The sequence below is a fragment of the Orbicella faveolata genome, unplaced genomic scaffold (genome assembly GCF_042242905.1).
Source record: "Orbicella faveolata isolate gen_17 unplaced genomic scaffold, um_ofav_v1 contig_46, whole genome shotgun sequence".
Lineage (NCBI taxonomy): Eukaryota > Metazoa > Cnidaria > Anthozoa > Scleractinia > Merulinidae > Orbicella > Orbicella faveolata.
This window is the reverse complement of record NW_028301576.1, coordinates 26,029,290-26,053,436: the sequence shown is the minus strand read 5'-3', so window position 1 is coordinate 26,053,436 and position 24,147 is coordinate 26,029,290. Positions and strand designations below refer to the sequence as shown.

Below are 24,147 nucleotides of genomic sequence, written 5' to 3'. Positions count from 1 at the left end.
TATCGCTTAATGTACAGGGAATAAGCAATTTTAAAAAAAGGAGGGCTATTTTTAACTGGTGCCGGAAATGCGCAAACATTTCATTTTTGCAAGAAACTCACTCCACGAAAGAAGCGGAAAATCAGTGGAGAAATGAATGGGGTGCAGAGCTTATAACTTGCCATGGCAGCTCTAATTCTCGCGGCGTTGCAATTCTAATTAAGAAAGGTGTTGACTGCACCATACATAAAAAAATTCTAGATCCTTTGGGACGTTACATTATTTTGAAAACTGAAATCAATGCTAAGTTATATGTTCTAGTAAACATATACGCACCAAATAAAGATAAAGAAATTGTAACTTTCTTAAACAAATTAGTTATAACGCTGCAAAACGAGGATCTGGATTCCGAAAACAACATCGTAATCGGAGGCGATTTTAATTGTCCACTTAATCCTACTATTGATAAGAAAGGTGGTACTCTTATTCAACGAAAATCTGTCACATCTCGCATCGTTTGCTTGCAAAGTCAACTTGATTTAGTAGATATTTGGAGAATTAAAAACCCAGACGTTAAAAGTTTCACATGGAGTAAAAAATCTCGAATTTTTTGTCGCCTGGATTATTCGCTAATCTCGAACAACTTAAATGATTCTGTACAACTGACGGATATAATTCCAGCTATAAGAACCGATCACGACGTGATCTATCTAGAATTTTGCGGAGAACCATATAACGAGTGTAGAGGACCAAATTACTGGAAGATGAATTGCTCTTTGTTAGATGATGAAGAATATGTCAACAGTGTTACTGAAAAGATTCCAATGTGGATTACGGAAGGACGGGAAGAACTTTCTGATGATTGATGTGTGTGGGATTGGATCAAATATAACATAAGAGCCCACGCTATCCATCACTCCAAAAGAAGATCAAAGCAAAGAAATGAAACAGAAACAAAACTCCAAAATAAACTTAATGTAGCGAAAGAAGCTGCTGAAACCAACCCTAGCGACAACAATGCAACCCTGTTAGATGCAGCTCAGAAACAATTAGAATCATTTTACGAAGAGAAAACAAAAGGAATTATTGTGCGTGCATGCGCCAGATGGCACGAACAAGGCGAGAAGAGTACAAAATACTTCTTAAACTTAGAAAAAAGAAATCACGTTAAGAAACACATACGAAAACTGCATATAAACGGGGCAATCAAAACGGATCCATTCTGTATACTAAAGGAAGTAGAACAATTCTACTGTGATTTGTACAAGACTTATAATATTCTTCCGGACATTGAACTTAAAATTGATTCCTTTTTAAATGATTTAAATATTCCTACATTAACTGAAGAGCAAAAAAAATCATGTGAAGGTAAAATCTCTTCGGAGGAATGTTTACGTCTTCTTGATACTTTTCAAGACAACAAAACTCCAGGGAACGATGGAATTCTGATCGAGTTCTACAAAAAATTTTGGCCTTTAATCAGCGATTGCTTTATTAGATGTGTTAATGATTGTTTCGAAAAAGGAGAGATGTCCCAATCTCAAAAGCAAGCGTTTATCACACTCATAGAAAAGAGGTAAAGATCGTTCTCTCATTGAAAATTGGCGCCCAATTTCTCTTGTTAACGTGGACGCGAAAATTATGTCTAAGGTAACAGCCTCGAGAATTAAAAATGTCTTACCTTATATCATTCATCGTAATCAAACAGGGTATATTAAAGATCGTTTTATCGGCGAAACCATTAGCAATAGAGTCCTAAAGTGTGACGTCACGTTACCATGGCGCTGAAATATTGGGTTCTAAACAACTCGGATTATCTCTTGCGCGTAGGTCACATAGTCTTTGTCATCGCTTTGTCCGGAGGTCAAAACCCTTCATAACCCTGTGTTTTGCAACAAAAGACGCCACGAAGAAGGACAGAGGGTGAAAAGGTCAATTGCTATTGCGAAATTACCGCTTTGTCATAGGAAATAGATCTAAAGGGAAGGAAATGGTCTACTGCTTTGCCCCATCGTGCAACCATTCTTTGGAGAGCCATACTTGCAAATACTTTAAATTTCCGAGCGCTGAAAAGGAAAAAGACGAATACAAACGATGGATCCGTCTGATAAGGTTAGTAACGGTATTCATCATAATCTTGCTGCTTGAATACAACATAAAATACGGCAGTTTTGAGTGAATGTGCGATTTTCACCGACTCGAAATGTTGTACCGTAGAAGCGACGAATGTCTCAACAACCGCATGCAGTGTTTTTTTATATATCATTTTAGTTTGTGAGTGCTTTGATTACGATATTTTTCATACATTTTGCGTTACCTTGCATTATGAACCTTGAGAAAGCTTGAATATAACTGTGAACGGAACATGCATTTGTTTTCACTACGCATTACTAAAATGTTTATGTATAAACATTATAATCACGTAATTCTCACATCAGATCACAAACTAAATGGCGATTTCTTAATCTTACTTCTACAGGAGAGAAGACAGAATGCCTGGCAAGCACTCAAGGGTGTGTAGCTGTCATTTTAGAGAGGGCAAGAAGTCGAATGGCCCAGAAATTTTTGAGCGGAACAAAGACAAACTATTCGCTGAGCAAAGGGGACCTCCTCCAAAGAAAAAGAAGAGTGTGCCCAAGGAGAAGACTTTAAGTGAGTTGGTAGAACAGGCTCAAAGAAATGAACCACCATCTGTTGAAAAGGAGAATGAACTAAGACCAAAAACAACACAGGAGGTTATCCTTGAGGCAGAACTGGACCTAGCAAAAAGAGAGTTAAAGAATCTAGAGGATAGATTACACTACAAGAACAGGTGTTACACTGTGACAGAGCTTCCAGGAGATGTTATTAGAATGGAAACTGGGCTTCCAACAAAAGAAGTCTTTGACATTGTGGTGAGACATACCTTGAGGTTTAAAGATTCCATTAACTATTTTGCGGGCTGCAAGGTGGAATCTATCACCTTTGAGGACCAGATTTTTATTAGTTTGATGAAAGTCAAACAGAACTACACAAACCTACACTTGGCCCAGCTATTTAACTGTAGTGTTGCTACAATTGCTAACATTGTTACAACATTTATTCATGTGTTGCATGAAATTTTATTTAAAGACATTATGACATCAATTCCATCACGAGACAAAAGCAAACTATCAGCGCCATCATCCTTTAGTCAGTATGGATCTTGTCGTATAGTCATAGACTGCACTGATATCGAGGTTGCAGCACCTGACTGATGAGTCAGCAAAATGCAACATACTCATCCTATCGTGGAATGAATTCATTTAAAGTCATTGTTGGTGTTGCACCAAATGCTGTCATAACCTATGTAAGTAAGCTTTTCCCGGGGTCTATTTCAGACAAAGCCATCGTGCAGGAGTCGGGCCTCCTCCAACACTTAACCCCTGGGGACATGATACTTGCTGACAAAGGATTTCTCATCCAGGACATTGTCCCCCATGGAGTTTCAGTTAATGTACCACCATTTCTGAACAAAGGAGCTTTCACTGAAAGCGAGGCAAGGGCTACAAAGGCTATAACAAGGTGTCGGATCCACGTCGAAAGAGCCAATGCCAGGCTGAAAGACTTTAGAATTTTGAGTTTTATCCCCTCCTACTTACGTACTCCTATGTACTATTTCAGTTGTGTGCTGCTCTTGTAAATTTGCAATTCCCATTAATTAAGGAGGGATGTGAAGATATGGTTTTTGAATAGTTTTGTTCATAGCATACAAGTGAATGTAAGATTATATTTCAAAGCTAAAACAACATTTAATTACAGATGTCATGTTGGACTCAAATATAAATTGGATATTTATGTTACTCACATCCCATATGCTACATATTTTAAGAGTGACCATACAACAGACAACACTGTTGCCCTACTTTGAACAGAACTTCTATTACTTAAATGCTTTGTCATAAGAAGTCATTACACTGAAAACTCAAATACTATTTTCAATCATCTGTGAAATTATGAAAAATGATCTTAATCATTGCTTGGCAAATGACAAGGGGAAATCCCCCACCTCCCCCTTCCCCAAAGAAAATAAGTGGAGCTCTACCTCCCAACTTTCTTTCTTGGAAAACTTAATGGAAAGAAAATACTATCAAGCTATTTCAGTGCAATTATAGAATTCTAATATGTTTTCATGTTTAAAAGTTTATCTCCAAATCACTCATGGATATATTAGCTGGCTTGCTTTAAAGACTAAGTATCAACCAACCACAATACTCTCCTTACACTAATTTTGGGAATGAAAAATTACATGAGTTCTCCTTTGACTACTTTTGGGAATTACAAAGTTAAAATTTCTCTTCCTGATTTGGGGAATTAAAGAAATTACAATTCTCCTTCCACTACTTTTGGGAATAAATGGTCATGGTAAAATTGAAGTAAGCGCAGAATGTTTTCTACCCATGTGTAGTCCCTTTGTATCAGTAAAATAGCTACATCTTTTGTAGTCCATACAACAAAATAACAAAACTTCCTACGTGAAAAGTACATTTCTCCCTGTACTTGGTGCCAGTAGACATGCTCTTTCTTCAATGCATAACCCGCCCACTTTCACTTTTTTTTAAGGCAAAATGTTCTTGATTTCAAAGCCTCTTCTATTGTAACGTTTCGTTCTGTGTACGGGCACTTCGCTTCCAAAACAGTTTCGTCATCAACAATGCCATCTGGGGATGCCCCAAGGATTCCAGAAGAATCGAACCAGATACCAGTTTCTTTTACTGTTTTCCCTGTTTTGAGGGTGAATGCTCTAATGGCTTCCTCTTCATTGTCCACTCCCCACTGGATCGCTTTAACTCCCGACAAATCATATTCTCCGAGAAGACGTTTCAGTAGTGCGGGGGTGATTCGTTTTGCAATTAGGACGGAGCCAAAGTTACTAGCGGTAAGTCGGCCCCTTCTTGCGATATGCCAAGCAGGGTTGTTTCTTTGGCCAACTGTTATCTCGCTAATCCTTACGATTTTTTCTTCATCTAGTTTGGAACTGCGGACCAAACAATCCAACTGCTCTTGAATTCCTCTAGCTTGAAGAAATTCGTCAGAATAAATAATTTCCTCGATAGAAGGCATGGGCAGCTTGCTGACGACAGGGGGCTCAGGGCTGAGCAGCCAGCAAAGTCCAGTAAACTTCCCATATTTCTTTAGATCTTCATAGAATGCGGAATGATCGGCGTGGGTCAGCGTCCTCGACAAAGCACAGTAATCTTTTGGCACAGGAAACAGTTCAGAAACCGCTTGATTTGAGAGCGATGTGTTGGATTTTCTCCTTCTCCACCGACATTCACGTCTGTACGGCTTAGATGGTAAATCCCATGAATGAAAAGGGCGGCCGCGTGACTACATTTAAACGCTCCTCTTGGACATTCGCATTCGGTTGTTTTTATGTTTTGTTGTTCATCCAAGTAAATCTGCAATTGTTTAAAATAAAGGATTATTCGTATGGCAAACAAGTTTTTAGAAGAAAAAAAAGTTGTGGCAAGATTACACATTGGCCGTCGTTATGTAAACGAAAGTCAACCTGTGATATATACATGTACTTGAGCGTAACCAACAACTTTCGAAAGAGTAACTCACCGTGACTTTATAAACCTTCTTTTTCATACTTGCGTGTACTTCACCGCGTAAAACTCCCTCGTGATAACTAAATGACTCCACATGATCAGACTTACAATGATTTTCTCCCTTCTTTATCGATTTCTTTTCGTCTGAAAAATAGGAAAGCAACGACGCGATAGAAAGCGTCGCCATTTTGAAAAGCAATACGAGTTTGTTTAGAACCGACTTTTTCGGCGTCATGGTCACGTGACGTCATCGCTTTAGGACTCTATTGCCATTCGTCAAAATCCAGCTATAAAGGGTATCTCTATTGGCAAGGAAGAGACAAAACTATTACAATACGCTGATGACACAACAGCAATGCTTGCCAACACTAGCTCGGCCAAAGTACTATTTCAAGTATTAGACCTTTTTAAGAATATCTCAGGCCTCAAGATCAATAACACAAAAACCGAGGGTATGTGGATTGGTTCATCAAAAGGAAACAAAGCATAACCGTTTGGCATTAAATGGCCTGACGAGCCAATTAAAGCACTAGGGGTGTACTTCACGTACGACCCAAAACTATTAAAAGAAAAGAATTTCATTGAACGTTTGGATAGTATTAAAAAACTTATCAACATCTGGTCCTCTAGAGGATTATCTGTGTACGGCAAGGTTACAATCATCAAATCATTTCTTATTCCAAAGTTTGTTTATGTCTGCTTGGTACTGCCTACACCTAAAGAATTAGTGAAAGAATTGAATCAACTGTTATTCAAATTTTTATGGAATGGGACGGATAAGGTCACTCGAGTTTCGGCTATAAATAAATAGGAGGAAGGTGGTTTAAAAATGATTGATACCAATTGCATGATTAAGTCTTTAAGGCTGGCATGTATAAAACGTATATTTGATGACAACAACGGAACATGGAAATCATATCTAAAACACTTGCTGGATCCCATGGGAGGGTTTTTCTTTTTAAATTGTAACTATGATATAAAGGATTACAACATCTTCTCTCAGTTCTACAGTGAAATGCTCTCATGGTGGTCGGAGTTTCGTGATTCCTTTGCCTCTCAACGAGATTGGCAAAATACTATTTGGAATAATAAGGAAATTCGTATCGAAAAAAGACCAGTCTTCTACAAAAAGTATTTTGAGGCGGGAGTGATTCGTATCCAAGACCTACATTTTGATTTAACTATAAATGACGCACTCAGCCACTGGTCTGACAAGATAGCCAATATTAGTTATTTGCAATGGGCTGGCCTTCGCCATTCTATACCGTCCTTTTTAAAGAATATCATTTCCTGTCCATCTTTAGCTCCTCCATCCTTCTTTATTGACGACAACATCTTCGACGTCAGAAAAAAGAAATCAAAAGACTATTACTCACTTCTTGTTCGCAAAATAGCACAATTGTCTAATATCATAAACAAACTGCAGAACGATTTTAACTTTTCAATCGATCAGCTGAGACAAATCTTCAGTCTGCCACACTCTGTTGTTCTTGAGTCTTATGTGAAAGGATTTCAATTCAAAGTGCTCAACTCTATTCTGTACACTAATTCAAAATTACACAAAATAGGCTTTAAAACAGACGATCTATGTTCATTTTGCAAGGCAGAATCGGAAACTTTATACCACCTACTTTATCATTGCTCCTTTGTTAAACGATTTTGGAGTGAGTTTCAAGGTTACTGGCACCAAATCTCAAATCAGCAGGTTCATCTTTCCCTCCAAGATGTTTTATTTGGAATATTATCCAAACCATGCCCTTCACTCAACTTACTGAACTATTTTATAATCATTGGTAACCTACTTATATGGGACTGCAGAAGATGCCAAATTCAACCCACGATTCATGGATTTCGTACTAAAATTGCCATCAAATATGAAACGGAAAGTAAGATCAAAAAGAAAGATTATTTTAAAAAAAAGTGGGTACTAATCCCAAATTAATTTATGTATTATTTCATTTTTTTTGTTAATCACGTAGATGGCGTTATTATTTGAACTTTTTGAACAGCATGACAACTGTAACTGTTTTTTTTCTTTTTCTTTCTTCTTTTTGCATTGTTAAAAGCACAAAGCTAATTAAATTATTCCCCCTTTTGTTGTATCACTTAATTTTCAAGCTTTGTAGTATTGTTAGTATTAATTTTTGTGAGCAATGTAATCGCGTTTGTATATTTCATGTGAATAATCTATTAGTAAATAATCTCGGTACTGTTAGTTAATATATAAGTGTGTTCCTCATCATTGTATATTGTAGAGTTGTTATCGTAAGCTAATTATATATTTATTTTTGATTGTAAGTTAATTGTAGATATTTTATTCTTCTGTAAGTAACTTTAATGTAAGCAACGTATGTCATTGGTAAAGAAAAAAAGAAAAAAAGAAAAAAAAAGAAAAAAAAAGAAAAAGAAAAAAAAAAGACATGGCAGGTTTCTTGAGTTCGTCCTCTTTGTCTCCAGACCAAACACACTCAGCGACTGTTCAACTGTCCCCGTTGTTCTATCTTTCGTTATTCAGTTGGGTACATCATTCTTGTTTTCTTCTAGTCATGTCTCCTACACCCCCGGTTCTTATTATGGGTCACTCCTTTGTCCATCGTTTTCACACATTCCTTGCCCAGGAATCTATCCAGGTCGTGACATGTAAATCATCATGGTGTTGGAGGTTGTACAGTACATAAACTGAGCAAATTCAACCTGTCAGTAGTGAGCCGCCTAAAACCTGAAATAGTAATTCTAGTGCTAGGTTTAAATGACCAAAGCCCTAACAAGGCCAGACCTGAACACGTGGGCGTAGAGTCCCTTTTGCAGCTCCTGCATGACCAATATGGTATGAAATTCATTGTGGTATGTCAACCCATAAACCATGCTCTCTGTCCACAGGGTACCCCATATTACAGTGATTGCTTTGCACTTCTCAATCAGTACCTTGGTGTAGTTTTAGAAGATGCTACCTTTTGCTACTTTTTGGTGCCACAAAAGGCTTCGTAAGCCTAATGTTCTCGTACTTTGTAGGGATGAAATCCACCTCAATCATAAGGGTCAATATGCTCTCTAAAGGAGTTAAAGGGGTGCCATTTTATGCGCTCAGTGATCTATTTCGCTGTCATTGCTTTCATTGTCACCCAGGGTGGATCAGGTGATCATGCCCTCAACTTATTTTAGGTTGCAGTTACTCTCCCTTTCTTCAGTTTAAGCACATGCATAAATGTATATGGAACTTCCCTTTCCACATTTTGTGGCATTATAGCATGTTCCTACCAGCGGCTTTGCATTTGTGAGCCTGCCAAACATGTTGCTGTCTCAATAGTTAATTGACTTTCACCATTTTTGCTGTGCTTAACCACTTTGGGAGTGTGCATACCTGCTGGGTTTATTGGATGCCCCTCTGGATCCAATGCCTATTTTGTTTTTGCTTTCATCCTTTTGTCACATAACCGTCCCGTCAGCTACATTCTGTTTATTTTTCTCCATTCCTTCACTTTCAGAGACAATGTGATGACCCGTGGAAATTCAAGAGTTCATGTCAGCCCTGTAACGTCATCTGCATCGGGCACACACCTCCAGAAATGCCCTGCAAAGTCTTCAAAGCTAGTAAAGGAGCTCCGCATTCCAAACGGGCCAGAACAACAGCTACCTCGACTGTCACCCAAGGGCCAGCCCCTCCAGTACTCAAGGCTTTTTTTTCTTTTCTTTTTTTTAAATTTTATTTGGTTCTTGCCATTTAAAAGACATAATTACAATACAGTACCAAAAATAAAATAACAATACAAGTGAATAAACGAAAAACAAAATACTACAAAAACTAAGAGGAAAAATTAATAAGTTACATTCAAAACATTCATTTACTGCACTGCGTTAAAGTAAAATATTAGGTGCCTAGGGTCAAGATTACAACATTCAAGATACAAAACGTGATTTTTGGTGTTGTTGTTGTGTATCGGTGTGACTACTATGAATGAAATACAAGTAAAAACGGCTCAAACAACAAAGAAAAAAGTTATAAATATGCAAGGCATCAAGACAGCCAAGACAAAGCTATCCCACTTTTTATAATGATTTAGTAATATTCCCTTCTCTTTTGCAATATAATTCTAATTTATAGGTTGCTTTTAACTTAGCTTTGAAGACTAAAAGTGATGGGATAACTTTTAAAAGCTTCACGTATAAATAAAATATTTAGCAAGCAAAAGAATATGATTCACTAAAAAAAAATCTTTATCAAGGTCAAATTTCCCAAAAAGAATATCTAACAGTGATGCATTAAGTACAATATTGGCATCCACTGCAATCCAAGATAACAGTTCTTTCCAAAAGAAACTCGATGACTCACAAAAATACAATAAATGCTCCAGGGATTCCTCCTCTACATTGCAAAAGGCACATAAAGGGGATTCTACCATTTTGAACCGGTGAAGTTTTTCATTAGTGAAAATAATCAGGTTTAAAATTTTATATTGGAATTCTCTTAGTTTGGTGTGTAACGTAGTTTCAAAAGCTAAAGAATACAACTTTTTCCAGTCAATGGTAAGATCAGGGTATTTTAGCTTTCGCAGTGGCAGGAGTTTGCTTCAAAGAGTGAAATTCATTGTAGCCCAACTTAGATGTAACATTAGCAAGGTTGCTCGTTTTACCCGCAATTATCAATTCAAAACAAGTTTGATCCATAGGAGAGGGAGCACAATATGGGTTTGTTTTAATTGTAGAACGCCATTCCTTTGGGATAGGATCAAAAACACCCATTAGGGCAAAGGAGTAACAAGGGGAAAAAGAGGAATTCAGAATTTTGTCACTTTTGAGAAATACACCCTTCTTAGAAACCAGGTTGCCAACCTCAAGAATTCCTAAATTATAGAAAACCGACTGAAAGATGGATTTACCCTCACTTAAAATATACTTGTTGTTCTAGATAATTTGATTCATTAACCCTTCGTAAGATGACAAGTCATAATTTGTTATAGAAGAACAGGCTTGCAAACACTCTCTGTAGAAGATAGGAAGAGTAATGGATAATGTCCAATTATCAAAATTGCGTTTCCACCCACTTTCTTCAGATAAAAATCCAAAACATACTTCCAGGGACTTTCATAATTTTCAACGTATTTCTTTACACACGACTCTTTGAGCAGAGATCATAGATTCAAGATCCAGCATTTTTAAAACGCCATCTTCAATATCATATATTAAAGCTGAACATTTGACCTTGTCCTTGCCCGTCCAGATAAACGAATAAAGTTCTTTATTAACTTCTTTAATGAGTTCCTGGACACTGGAATTAAAGATGCCTTGAACATAATTTTGGATATGGTGAATGATTTCACTATTTGAATTCTACCAATGACCATCAGGCACTTCCACTTCCAAATATTCAATACCTTTTTGATGGATTTCAGGACAGAATCGAAGTTGGCTTTCTTTCTCCTTACATTTTTATGATCAAAATGCACACCAAGAATTTTAATTGAAGTTTTAAATTCAAGAGGGAACGTCTCAAATTCTGAATTCGTTGTGCCTAAAATAAAAAATTCAGTCTTCTCCTCATTTACTTTGAGACCAGAACATTCCGAGAATTTACTAAGGCACTCTCGTAAACAATCATATGAGGATCTGTTACCAAGAAAACAGGTCAAATCATCTGCAAAAAATGACACTTTAACCTCAGAATTGCCAATTTGAATACCCTGAATCTTGTCATTTTTTTGAATACTGCATGCCAGAATTTATAATCCTAATATGAAAAGAAGAGGTGAGAGTGGATCTCCTTGCTGCACACCTCAACCAACTGTAAAATAATCTGATGTAAAACCATTGTTGATAATACAACTTGATATATTTGAATACAAAGTACGGATCCATTGAATAAAAGATGGCCCAAAGTTGAAGACATTGAGAACTTTTAAAAGATAAGTATGATCCAAAGAGTCAAACGCTTTTTCAAAGCCAATAGCAACAAGAATGCCTGACATTTTCATATGTTTGGTGTATTCCAAAATATCGCCAAAAGTTCCTACAGCGTCGAAAATTGACCTTCCTTTTACGTACGCATTTTGACTGCATTGAATTAACTCAGGTAAGTTTGGGTCCAATCGTTTGGCTAAAGTTTTAGAAGCTATTTTGGCGTCCACATTGATTAGGGAAATTGAGCGCCAATTTTTTATCAACCTTTTGTCCTTTCCTTTCTTTTCCAACAAAGTAATTACAGCTTGTTTTTGAGAATTGGAGAGCTCGCCATGATCATGTGCATAATTAACCAATCCATCAAATGCCTGCCTACTATTGGCCAAAACACTAAATAAAATTCTATCGCGAGCCCGTCATTCCCTGGAGTTTTGTTCTTTTGGAATGTCATTAAAGTGTTAAAACATTCTCCTACCGTTAATTTTTCATCACATCTTACTCTTTGGTCCGAGGTCAATTTTGGAAGATGTAAATCCCTCATAAATAAATCTGTCAAAATTTCACAATTCTCATGTATACTTTTTCTATAAAGGTTAGAATAGAAGGAACAAAGTTCTTTCATAATCACTTCAGGATTTGATGTTGAGGATTCATCTTCCTTAGATATCTTCCGAATTGAACTTTTCTTACCTCTGGAATTTTCTAAATTTAAAAAATATTTGTTGCTTTTTTCTCCTTGCTCGTACCAGGTGGCTTGGGTTCGCATTACCCCTTCGGTGATGTAATCATTCTGGAGCTAACTCTGTCTTCAAAACCTCAAATGTGTTCATATTTTCTGGCAAAGGATCTTGATCACACATTTTTTGACAGTCATTGAGCTTAGATTCTAATGCAGCCATTTTTGACCGTCGCTCTTTGGCTTTCAGTTTACTGTAAGAAATACTTTCTTGGCGAATTCTATACTTCATCAGATCCCAGAAAAGCCTCGGATCTGTAACTTCTTTGAATTCATCGTTCCATAATGGGTATTTCATTAAATTAAAGACACATTCCTTATCATCTAACAAGTTTGAATTAAGCTTCCAAAAAGAGGGACCACGGGATCTAATCTCAATTCCATTTATAGATGGCACAATTGCTGAATGATCAGATTTAAGCGATGAAATGACATCAACATTATCAATATCTTCCTGCATAGCATTGCTTACTAGCCAGAAATCGAGCCTCCTTTGGATCATGGGTGTCTTCTGACGCCATGTAAAACGTTTTACATTTGGGTTTCTAATCCTCCATATATCAATTAAATCATTAGCAAGGCAGATGTTTTCAATGCACTTAACCGATTCTTTTCGTTTTGGGTTTCCGCCATTTCCATCCAGATCAGGGTGGAGAATTACGTTAAAATCACCACCGATTACAATGTTACAATTTTCCACTACACAAAGGTTATCCAATTCTTTACGGATCTCGTCAAAAAATGCAGATTGCTTGTTTGTTTTGTTCAGGGCATACAAGTTAACAAAGAGAAAGGGATGATCCTAGACATTTGCTTCTAAGATGATGAAACAGCCATTTTTATCCACTTTTATAGTTTTAAGTTCGAACTCTAAAGAATTTTTAATTAGAATGAGGACACCCCTGCTATGTTCCATACCATGCAAGAAAAACATTTCCCCTTTCCACTGAGACTTCCAGATTTTCTCCACTTCAGGAGTACTATATGATTCTTGCAAAAAACAAATATCCGCTCTATCTTTCATTAACCACCCAAACAATGCCTTTCGCTTCTCAAAAGATTGAATCCCTCAAGCATTTAGTGACAATAATTTAAAATTAATATTGCTAGGAGCCATATTTGCATAATATTCCATTTAAATTCCACCGATCAAAACAAATATATTCGTTGGCTGCAAAGCCAGTTTTGAGAGAAATTGACCTTGAATTTGAATTTGACCCTATACCTAACAAAGAGCAAAATTTTATGCAATAAATTACTTTACAAAAAATAAAAATGCGACACAAGACACAGAAACCCTCACAACATATTTTACAGTAGCCAGAAAAAACTGCTTTGGTACTGTGGATCGAATCGAAAAAAAACCGAACAGGACACTGAAACTACAAAAGATGGTGAATGCCCCGTAATTCACGTTGGATGTCAACTCTCCAAAAAAGAAAAACTATCACCTTATGGCCTTAAATGTAAGCTTAATGTGGAACGATAAACAATAACATCCCTGTAACCCTAAACATGAAATTCACATAGTCAACATAACATACCCTGACCATCTTCAAATATACTGTTTGACATTGCTATTTTATGCTAACATACCATTGTAAATTTAAGCGACTATGGAGAAAGATCTTGATGTCATGACAATGAAATTTTGCTAGCAAAACATGAGTGTCAGTTCATAACGGTACTAAAACTCTGTCAATATAAAGCTTGTCGGACTCCGCACAACTGAAAAATGCAAGCTTACCAGATTTTCTTGCCTCAATCAACTTCTTAAACTGCTCCTTGCACCTTTTAACAATCTCCTTCGGCAAGTCCGCTGAGATGCCAAACTGAGAATCTTTCAAAAGACTCTTGTCTTGGAAAAGATAAATTCTCAATCTTGATAACACAGAAACCTTGCTATTATCACTCTCGGCTTTCCATCTGCATTTATTTTTCCTACGCTGTACACCCATTGGAACTCAATTTTTTGAACCTCTCCTGACTGAATCTCCAGCACTTGCACAAATAATTCTTGAAGAACAGAGTGGGTATCTTCCTTAGCACCGGTCTTCTCTTCTATGCCATAAAAGCGAAGATTCTCGTGCCGTTTATAAACCTCCGCGTACAATTGATCTTGTAGATCCTTGTATTTATCATCGCAGTAATTCTCAACTCTATCATCAGCAGTCTTACTTGCTTCAACAATGGTATTCAATGCTTGGAGACCATCATGCATATCTTTAATGGCGTCCTTCGACTTTGCCTGATCTTGTTTGAGCATTTCCACTCTGCCCTGTACCTTACACAGTTTCTCTTCTAGGCTAACAACCACAGCATTAATTGACTCAAGTTTTAAATTTACTGCTTCAAGACTAGAAAGAATGAGGTCAACTTTTGCACCAAGGTCGTGAGTCATTTCTATTTGCTGCGGAATTTTGTTCCCTGAAGACGACACCAAGTCAATGTTCAAAGGCTTATCTCTGGCCCTTTTTTCTTCCGGAGACCTCAATTCGTTGTCGGAGGGACTGGAATTGCTTCCACGCTTTTTCCTTTTAAGATTTAAAGTAGCATCTGCCATAAAGCGTTAAAAACTATTGAAATTGTGGAGAGCTTCAGAAACACGACTATCCACCCAGCATACCTAGACCCAGTCCCCAGCACTTGAGGTTGCACATCCCAGCCAACTCAAATAGGTTCTCTGACCAGTGCACAACCTCTCCAACAGTCTCCACCATTACAGGATGTAGCGGCCAACATCTCAGGCGCTGTGATTGAGGGTCTAAAAGTGGCGGGGATTTTCTCAGATGTTCCAGCAGATTCCAGCAAGAACTCTTATCAAGCTGCCTCTGTAAAGGGGTCAGTGGCAGCTGTGATTCAGGACATCACGGGTGAGCACAATTCACTTTTAGTTAATCAGAACAATAGCAATATTACCGCTCATAATGTACCTGTTGTATCCGATCCATTGGTCAGCGCTATTGACCCGCCCGAGCTTGTGCATAAACAGATGGCTGTTCCACTGGCCTCTTGAATCTCTGACAAAATTCAGTCAAAAATTTGGGCAAACGAATATGTCGATTTTGGGACCTGTTACAGAGGTCATATGCAAACGATTCAAAGTACAATTTTGTCGTCCAGGCGTCGCCATCCGCAGATCGGCAGGTCATAAATCTTGACCCAGCACAAAAATCAAAACGTATAGCCACGATAGATCAATGGATTACAGCCTTTCAAACCTTTGTAGTGATTTATACTGTCTGGTTTCCGAACGACACAACCGCCTTAAGGAAACATAGCAAGACAGTGCGGGACCTGGCCGCTAAGAACGCTCACTGACACTGTTATGATGAAAATTTCCGCTTTTTGTGACAAAAAACACTTTTCCCCTGGGATCAATTCATTGGGAATTGTGGTTGCAGGCGCACCACATGAACAGAACAGCCCCTGCAGTTTCCTCAGAATTGCACCAAAAAGAATTCTAAGTAGCCCTTTCCGTCTGGATTCTGCTGGAAATTTCACCTTGGGAGAAGTGTTCAGGCTGCAACTTCAAACACGAATGTTTCAAATGTGGAACTTGACATCCTGCAAACCACTGTAAATTTCCCAGCCAGCAGCAATCAAATCTGCCAAAAAATGCGTCCTGATGAGCAGGACCATTTGCATCTAACAAATCCACCGCTCCATCCCACCCTGTCTCACCAATTATAGTTGATAAATTACGGTTTTACCTTGAGGGGTACCCTGCTCACCCTAAGCAATACCTACTCAATGGCTTTCCTTTTGGTTTTTCCATTGATTATGCTAGACATCATCAGAATTTTTCATCTACAAATCTTTTATCTGCCATTACCAATCCTAGGGCTATTGATGACAAACTTGACATAGAGATTCACCTAGGCAGAATAGTGCATCCATTTGATACTCGGTCGTTTTCAGTATTTCACATCCTCCCGTCAGAATGATAAAATCGATCCACATAGCTGCCAGATTTTGTACTTGGATGGTAAGCACATTTCATTCTTTCTGGGTTACCTTTTTCTCAATACTTGTGCCATGTGTACAATGTTATATTCTGAGTTTTGGATTACAGAGTTTTATTTTTCCAAAACCATCTGTAAAGGTAATTGCTCATTTTTCTCACTAACAGTAGTGCATCATTACTGTTAACTACGGCTAACTTCCATAGAGGACATATTTGTTGGCGGCAAAATAAAACACCACTGAATCAACAACAGAGAAACAGAAGAGCGAAAGACTGTAAAGACTGTAAAAAAGACTGGGCTTCAGGTTTCGTCACCCCATTATATTGCACCATTGCCCCAAGTTAAGTCACTCCCAAAACAAAATTGTAACAAGATTTTCAACTTGTATAATGAGAAACTTGTGTATTTCCCAAATTTACTCTGCTCACCTAAAACCGAAGAAATAAAAGTTTTTTCACTCTGTAGAAAGATTTCATATATTTCTCTTCCTATTTTTCTTCTGTGAGGGGGCTTGATTACGTATGGGTACCTAAAAATGCTAACTATGAGAGCGTGTTGTAAGGGTGCAAGTTTCCCTCGGGGATAAGACTGTATGTACATATGTTACCAGTTAGACGAGAACCTTAGACACACGTGTTAAGGTATTCCTGCAGGCTAATTTGCATATTTTTCTACCATATTTGCATGCATCAAATCAGTAAAAATATTAGCTCAAAAATGATCAAATTTTCACATCTAAAACGTTGTTCTATGTATTTAGTTTAAAAAATAATTTTATTCAGCCAGAATGAAAGTAGTCCCTGAAATTTGATATTTAAATGGGCGTGGTCGAAACCCTCTTATTTTGATTATTGCAAAATAACTCAAAGAATATTCCTTCAATGTTGGAAAGGTTTGGCCAATTTATGCACGAAGTTGAAAACTAAAATTCTGTGCGAGTATGTCAAAAGGAAAACGGGAAAAAATTACATCTAGACATGTTTTCACACCCTTATAAAAATGGAAATGCTTCTACGAGTCTTGTATTCAAAGGCCTTTGACGTACTCGCACAAAAAAGTCCGTTCACATACATAGTTTTTGTCTGCCAAGTTTTAAGTCATAGCGATTAACCTACAAAAAGAAAATGAAATGAACAATCTCCCACATTTATTTATACCATTTATTTAGACACGAGATCAAGCTTTAGTCTGAAAATTACCAGTCAGAAAGCTCTCCTTTCGTTGTTTTCCTCAGCAGCCATCTTGTAAATGCCTAAAATAATAGTTTCCAGCGGTATATTGCCTAAAACGGCCCTGCTTTGGGCCCTTTTTTCCTTGTAGGGGGTGCTATTTTTCCCATGAAACCAATCAGAAAAAGCAATTACAAACAATAACACCTTTGCATAGCAACGGCACCCGCGACGGCATCCAACTGTTAGTGTTGACAGTGTGAATGTGAGAATTGACATTCGAAGCCAGCAAAAGATAGGACGTGCGAGAGAATATAGCGAAAAAAAACGAAATAAAAAAACAAGTAGTCGGAGTGATGCTGCTGAAAAAGCAACAGAGAGAAACTAGCGAGAAAGCGGCGAAGGTGGCTAAGGGTAACGCAATTCGTGGTTCTGGAACACAATTAAGAATTGCACTAGATTTGGATAAGTTGAGGGAAGCTGGCTGGACGATAAAACAGGAGGACAGGGAGTCGTCCTCGGGAGTTAAGGTCTACCTACGCTACACAAACCCTGGTGGAAAGACACTAAAAAGTGCGAAAGATGTAGAACGGCAACTGAGAGATGAAGGGGTCTTGGAGACCTTTCAAACAACTAAAACCATTGTCAACGCCAAACAAGAGCAGAAATCAAGGACCGATTCTTCCCACGATGACTCTGACTACGAACCACCACTAAAGGAACTTCGTGAGGAAAGCAATAGTGAATGGTGAGACTTCTACTTGTATCTTGATTTGTAGCTTACAACAAACCATCTCAATTTCATAACTTTTTTCATTGAAGATTGATGGCTCGATTAGTTGTCTTGTCTAGCTTTGAGATTTTCTCACGTTTCTGTGATCTGTGATCTGTGATCTGTGATTAATGAATACATTCTCATTACATAAGCGTCCATGACATACGTTTACTTCACTTCCCCTTGGTGCTTTCCAGTGAAATTTTTGATTCATGTTTCGTTAGCTTGTGTAGCTACAAATTTTATGTGAAAACATTAGCTAACCTTGACCGATGATTTTTCAGTGCGAGTTTGTTTACTGTAATTACAATGACTCTGCCAAAACGCTGTTACCTACAATTCCTGTTATCTTTTAGCATCCGTATCCCAGAAGGACTGTTTGTGGCCACGATGTCAAGCATTATTTCTTTTGTTCATGAGTTCAATGCCTATTTTAAATGCCTATTTTAAATGCCCTTCAAAGGAAGGAAGATGTAGAGGTAAATTTTACTTGTGTGTGTGGGGTTATGCATGCAATCAGGTGCAATAATGGTTTTGGAAATATATAGCCCTGTAAATATTTTTTTTTGGTCGCTGATAAGCATTGTGCTCCATTTCAATGATTGAAAAATTATTTCACTCTCCATCAAACAATTATATCTGTTTATTAAATCCATTTTGTAATCACTGGCTATCCTTGCAATCTGATTGGCTCTCAATGGTGCGATTTATTCACGAATCGCACTATTTTTTGCTCTAAATCGCATCTTTTTCTCAGCCATTGAGAATGGGACAGTAAAACAAAACAACAAATCAGATTTCAATATTAGTTTAAAGTAAACAATAAAATTTCAGGAAAATGAAAGGCAAAAAGCCATTGTGTGGAGAATTTAGCAACTAGTATTGCCAAAACTTTGTTGTTATTGTGGTTTTTTTCCAAAAAACTTGACGAATGTAATTAATTACAGTTTCTAAATGACGATTATCAGCTCCTTCAGGCTGAACACCTACTTTAATGGAAGTTTCCAACTTTCAGTGTCCATTTTGATGAATATTTTGGCGATTTTTCTTCAACATCTGCTCAAAATCCGTATGGTACCGAGTCCAGTAAAACATAAACAAACGAAAACCACACAACAACAAATTCAGGGCCATCTCAAGAAGGTAGATGTTTCCAGGTTTCTGGTAGTTTCAAATGAAGCAACAAAAGAGCTCAACTCTGTCGCTGTGAATAAACATAGTCAAAATACACCCCGCTCCACATAACAGTGAATGAATGAACGTCTTTCGAAGCTGGTGTTAGTCCTGCCATCTTGGAAATATCTTGAAACAAATGGTGCCGCAAGAACTTGACAAGGTCCTGAGTATTGAGTCCTTCGCCGAGGTCACAAAAAGAAACGGAAATGATAACGAGCTGGACTCCCTTAAAATCATGCCATTAAACGGTATGAAAGAAAAAAAACGTACCATTCACTGGGCATCGTGCACTCGAGGGAGTTTCACAACTCAAAAGAAATCCATCGCAGAATTACACAGGATGCACCTTCAAATTCCTTCTCCAAAGACAATGAAAAGTCTCAGCCTCGACCACAGAAGAAAGAAAGACCTTCCATCATTGATTCAAGCGACGAGAATTGAACTTTTATACCTGAAGCAGACTATTTTCGTTCTGACTTCAAAACCGCTTGTTTCTTTGTCATGCTCGGATGAGTTTTCGTCACATGACATCGTTTTGCATACTAAATGAGACGTAAAGGCGTTTCCGGTTCCGCTTTTTTTTTAACAAACCGGCTACTGGAACAATACACCAAAAGTCTAAAAATTAAGGTGATAAAACTGTGCGATTTCAAAATGGATCTAATAAAGTGGCAATTGAACTTCATGTCATGCAATTTTCGTCTGAAATCATACTTGTGATTTCAAATTGAACTCGTGCTACGCGCTCGTTTGATTTTGAAATCACGCGTATGATTTCAGACCAAATTGCACTCCACTCAGTTCAATTACCATTATAAAGTTGTCTCTGCAATGGTTATATTTTTTTGCAAAAGGGGAAGTGGTAGGTGTATTTAATTTGGCAATTTTTAATAAAAAAGAAAAAAATTTTGGCGTTACAGTCCTGTCACTTCATGTAGTGGACAAATTCAATTATTTTTGTTTCCAAATTTAAAATAATCTGCTGCAAAACCAAAACAGATATATTTGTGTGACATATAAAATAAATACAGTCACAGTTATGTAGTCTTCATGCTCTCAACTTATACGTTGTTAGTCTATAATATAACTGTGGCTAAACTTTCCCTCAGGCAAACTTGTACTTGTGGCCTCTGAGAAAAAAGGTCTGGGAGGATCAATGAAATTTTTGTTCCGTTGCAATGGTTGCTGGAAAGAAGAAATAAACTACATCAGTAGTCAACTAGCTGCAGAGTCAAGGCATCATCTGGTGTCCTTAGCCCTATCCTTGTCCTTTTTCATCAGTGGGCATGGCTATGCCTCCTATCGGAAAACTTTAGGCAAAGGTTCAGGGTTGGGTGTAGTATCAGAAAAGCCCTTTCCAGAAGTAGTGGATCTTGCCCTAACATACATCAAGGAGATTTTAGAAGAGTTGTGCAAGGATGCAAAACTTCAGATGAAGAGCATCTCAAGTGACCAGTTGGGTAGTTGGCATCGTGCTGTAACCACCTGTGATGGTTGCTGGCAGATAAGGGGACACTTTAGTCAGAATTGTACTTTTATTATAAAAAATTATATAATGGGGGTCTTTTGTTTTATGGGCATCTGTCAATGAGGGGTGCTGACAGAATATGCAATGAGGATTTGTGGCAAGGCACTGCCAAGGCCGCAGAAGGTCATTTGGCCCAGTTGTTATGGGCTATGGCAAAGGAAGAGGGAATGAAGGTTGAAGTGAATTGGCAAGATGCTGATTCATCTTCAGCCAAGGGATTTAGATACTCGTATGACAATAAACAGGAATCCAAGATCATGCTGTGTGGAGGGCATGTAGGTCAGGCCCATGGGAAAAAGCTTCAGGAGCTGCAGAAGATGACATCGTTTTCTTCAGCTTTTGTTAGCCTTCACAAAGGGGATTTCCCAAATATGGCATCAGTAAAGTGCTGTTGTATTGGGAAAAGCATGTCTTTGTTGCCACAAGGAACAAGCCAGTCTGTGGATGTATAGGCCCTCGGTTTATTCAAAGTGCCAAGCGAAACCATTACTGTGCTTTGGTTCACGCTGGGAGGGAACTGAAAAATACAGGGAAACAATGCTTACCTTGGGTAGGTACCACTGCAGGGACATCCATCAGTGGGAAGGTGGTTCCTGTTCATTTCACCTCTTAACAAAATGTAGTTGTAAGGGTTGTAAAACTGATGGAGAGGGTTTTGTTGAGGAGCTTAAATGTTCTGGGGAGCCATATCACTCCATTCATGTTTTGAAATGTGAGTTTCATGCCCTTGCATATCGAATTGAGTGTGGAGAGAGGGCTAAGGAGGCAGAGAAAGTAATAGACCCTGGTTTGGGAAAGGGCCACTCCAACTTGCCAGAATCCACATTTAGTGTACTGACCAAGTCTAGGGCTAAGGACATCAACCTCCATCAAAAGCCCTACCAGGCAGCACCAACCTTGGGCTTATTCAAGCCAGCATGACATGGTGCTACAAGAATCGAGGTCTGGAATACCACTGGATTGTGGATCTGTACTCAAGAATGGGCCTTCCAGCACTTGATGGAATCCAACAAATGATATGTTTTAGTACAATTAAATCACAAAATTTTTGTGTCCATGTTCATTTACTACTATAAAACTCCATCATGTTGAAATAATGTCATAGATACCAACACTGGTCCAATGATTTCATAGAGGAATGTTTGAACAGGCTAAAGAAATGTTAGATAAGTGCATATTGTTGCCTTGACTGGAGGTACATGGTACATGTATTTGTAACAATAAGGTAACACTGGAGCCTGAGGATACTTTTACATTCCTCATGTTAATTAGGTCTATCATTGACTTGAAATAATATAATTGCAGTGTGAAAGTGACAACGAAGAAAGGATGAGGAGGCTGGAGAGGCAGAAAACAGAACAGGGAAAGAAGAAGCGTGTGCAACGGAAAATAAACAGGACAGAGGAACAGACACTGAGGTAAGTAGATTGCTGTCTTTTCCTGATTTCCATGCCCATGTTATACTGAAAAAGAGTCACCAGCATCAACATTATCAGCCACTTTCATAGGAAATTCTATTTGTGAAGCATGCTCATTTTTTTTCACTTAACAGGAAGAGGTTTGTGAAAACCTGCCAGATCAGGCATTCATACAGTGATGATGATGACCTTGTCAACGAAGAAGAGGCAATCCTGATTACCCAGACTGCCATTGCTGATGGGACAGCTCAACCACCACCAGTCCTGGAGGAAGTTGCTGCACCCGAAGGAGCTGAAGTGGAAGTGGGTGGGAAATCATGCAAGTGGTGTGGAAGTAGAACCCACTTGAGGAGAAGCCACAAAGACTGTCCAGCTAATAAAAATAAAAACTAAATTTTAAGAAACCTTAGGTTGTTTACTTGGGGTCACAAAGAAATTGCATGATTATCAATGATATTACCCTCCTGGTACCTAGTAAGGAAAGCTTCATGTAATGTGTCATGTATGACAAGCCTCAGTGAAACTTTATGTCACATGAATAATAATTTGCCGTATACAAAGCACTTACCAGAACATTTTAGTATTTTTTCACACAAATACAGCTTTGCATTATATTTTAGTACAAAATTTTAGTTGCTAGTGGATCCTAGTACATAATAATCAGTACCACTAAAAAGAAATTGAAGAGTAGTAGATTCTATTATCTTAACTTTGAATTTTTCTATTCATTGGAAAATTTTGTAGGGCAGTTTTCATGTGACTGCAGAAAGTATTTTTGCAATTTCTTTGAACTCAAAAATGTTTAGGCCTCTTTGAATGGCTAGAAAGCCTTGCATTAATCAACTGATCAAATCAAAAATAAAGTCCAATTATGGGTTCCATTTATTACTCAATGTTGATTACTTGTATTAACTTCCTTTTTGTGAGGATGATTATATTTTTATAGGTTGGATGACAGGTTGAGTTTTATAGAGAATTAAATTTTTCAAAGAGTAGGCCAGAAAATTGGATGTGCAAGTTTTTACCTAGTGATACTTTGAATATGTAGCTTGTCCTGTAAGTCCACAAATTTTTCATCTTCATTTTCCACCTTTCTCTTGGGGGTGAGGTTCAGGGTATCAAAATGAAGCATAGGTACCTAGGGAAGATTTTGCATGGGTGGGTGTGATTATTCTTAGGGGCTTGGGGGTATGGTCCCCTGGGTCCCTGGAAACTTTGAAAAATCACGCTTTTGAGTGCTCATTACCTACATTCTCCATGTATTATATCCCCACTCCTTGGTTATGAGAATTTTTGTGGCTCATGGGAGTGCAATACATCCATCGAAAGTGTTACCTGTGGTACTGGAGCATGTGACTAGTAAACATGGCATTAAATTGAAAGAAACACGAGAGGTCCAATTTGCTCCTAAGGAATTGATGCTGTCTATATGGGTGAATGGAATTATTTGTGCATGATTTTAAACAGAGTCATTTTGTTCCACATCATTTTATTACAAATAAAAGAATTCTTTGAAATTACAATCATAAAAAAATTCTTCTCCTGGGCTAGACCTATGCACCTAGGCATCTCCGGGCCATCTTGCATCCCGCAAATCTATCAAAGTCACCCTGTAAACCTAAAGGCAAGATAAAAGCAAAGAAATTACATTTTGCTCAAAGGGAACCATTAATTTAAGAAAAATTGGTGTGGATATAACAAGACAAAAAAAAACTCACCGCTGACATCTCGGGATTTGGGTAATCCCGCAGTGATGCATTTATGATGGTCCGCATTACCTCTTTTAGGCAATCCGGATACACGTAAGTCGGGAGGGCTTTCCCCCAAAACCAGCCTACGCCAATTTTGTTTCCAAACTGTTGAGGAAAAAAAGACCTTTTCACAAACATGTTTTGTGAACCTTGTCACACGAGGCAAAGCACCAAAATGA

General features: G+C 38.0%; 3 protein-coding genes and 2 pseudogenes across 5 annotated transcripts; 3 read left to right on the top strand and 2 right to left on the bottom strand.

Annotated features, from left to right (window-relative positions):
- Window positions 1-1,710: 1,710 nt before the first annotated feature.
- LOC149099216 (uncharacterized) lies at window positions 1,711-3,746 on the top strand (annotated as a pseudogene). Its single transcript, XR_016203844.1, has 2 exons — window positions 1,711-2,091; window positions 2,459-3,746. The product of XR_016203844.1 is annotated as an uncharacterized LOC149099216 (transcript).
- A 480-nt stretch (window positions 3,747-4,226) lies between these two features.
- On the bottom strand, window positions 4,227-5,787 carry LOC149099215 (uncharacterized; annotated as a pseudogene). The gene is made up of 2 exons (XR_016203845.1): window positions 5,566-5,787; window positions 4,227-5,399 (listed from the first exon to the last, which is right to left on the bottom strand). The product of XR_016203845.1 is annotated as an uncharacterized LOC149099215 (transcript).
- On the bottom strand, window positions 5,582-17,834 carry LOC110047338 (uncharacterized). Its single transcript, XM_020753080.2, has one exon. The coding sequence runs from the start codon at window positions 14,744-14,746 to the stop codon at window positions 14,060-14,062; it is 687 nt and encodes a 228-aa protein (XP_020608739.2). The 5' UTR covers window positions 14,747-17,834; the 3' UTR covers window positions 5,582-14,059.
- Window positions 17,677-18,256, top strand: LOC149099214 (uncharacterized). Its single transcript, XM_089278282.1, has one exon. It carries the CDS (start codon window positions 17,677-17,679, stop codon window positions 18,070-18,072), a length of 396 nt encoding a protein of 131 aa, XP_089134408.1. The 3' UTR covers window positions 18,073-18,256.
- Window positions 18,257-18,460: 204 nt separating this feature from the next.
- Window positions 18,461-22,621, top strand: LOC149099213 (uncharacterized). The gene is made up of 4 exons (XM_089278273.1): window positions 18,461-18,574; window positions 20,381-21,815; window positions 22,105-22,217; window positions 22,352-22,621. The coding sequence occupies exons 2-4, from the start codon at window positions 21,717-21,719 to the stop codon at window positions 22,608-22,610; spliced, it is 471 nt and encodes a 156-aa protein (XP_089134399.1). The 5' UTR covers window positions 18,461-18,574; window positions 20,381-21,716; the 3' UTR covers window positions 22,611-22,621.
- The last annotated feature ends 1,526 nt before the right edge of the window (window positions 22,622-24,147 follow it).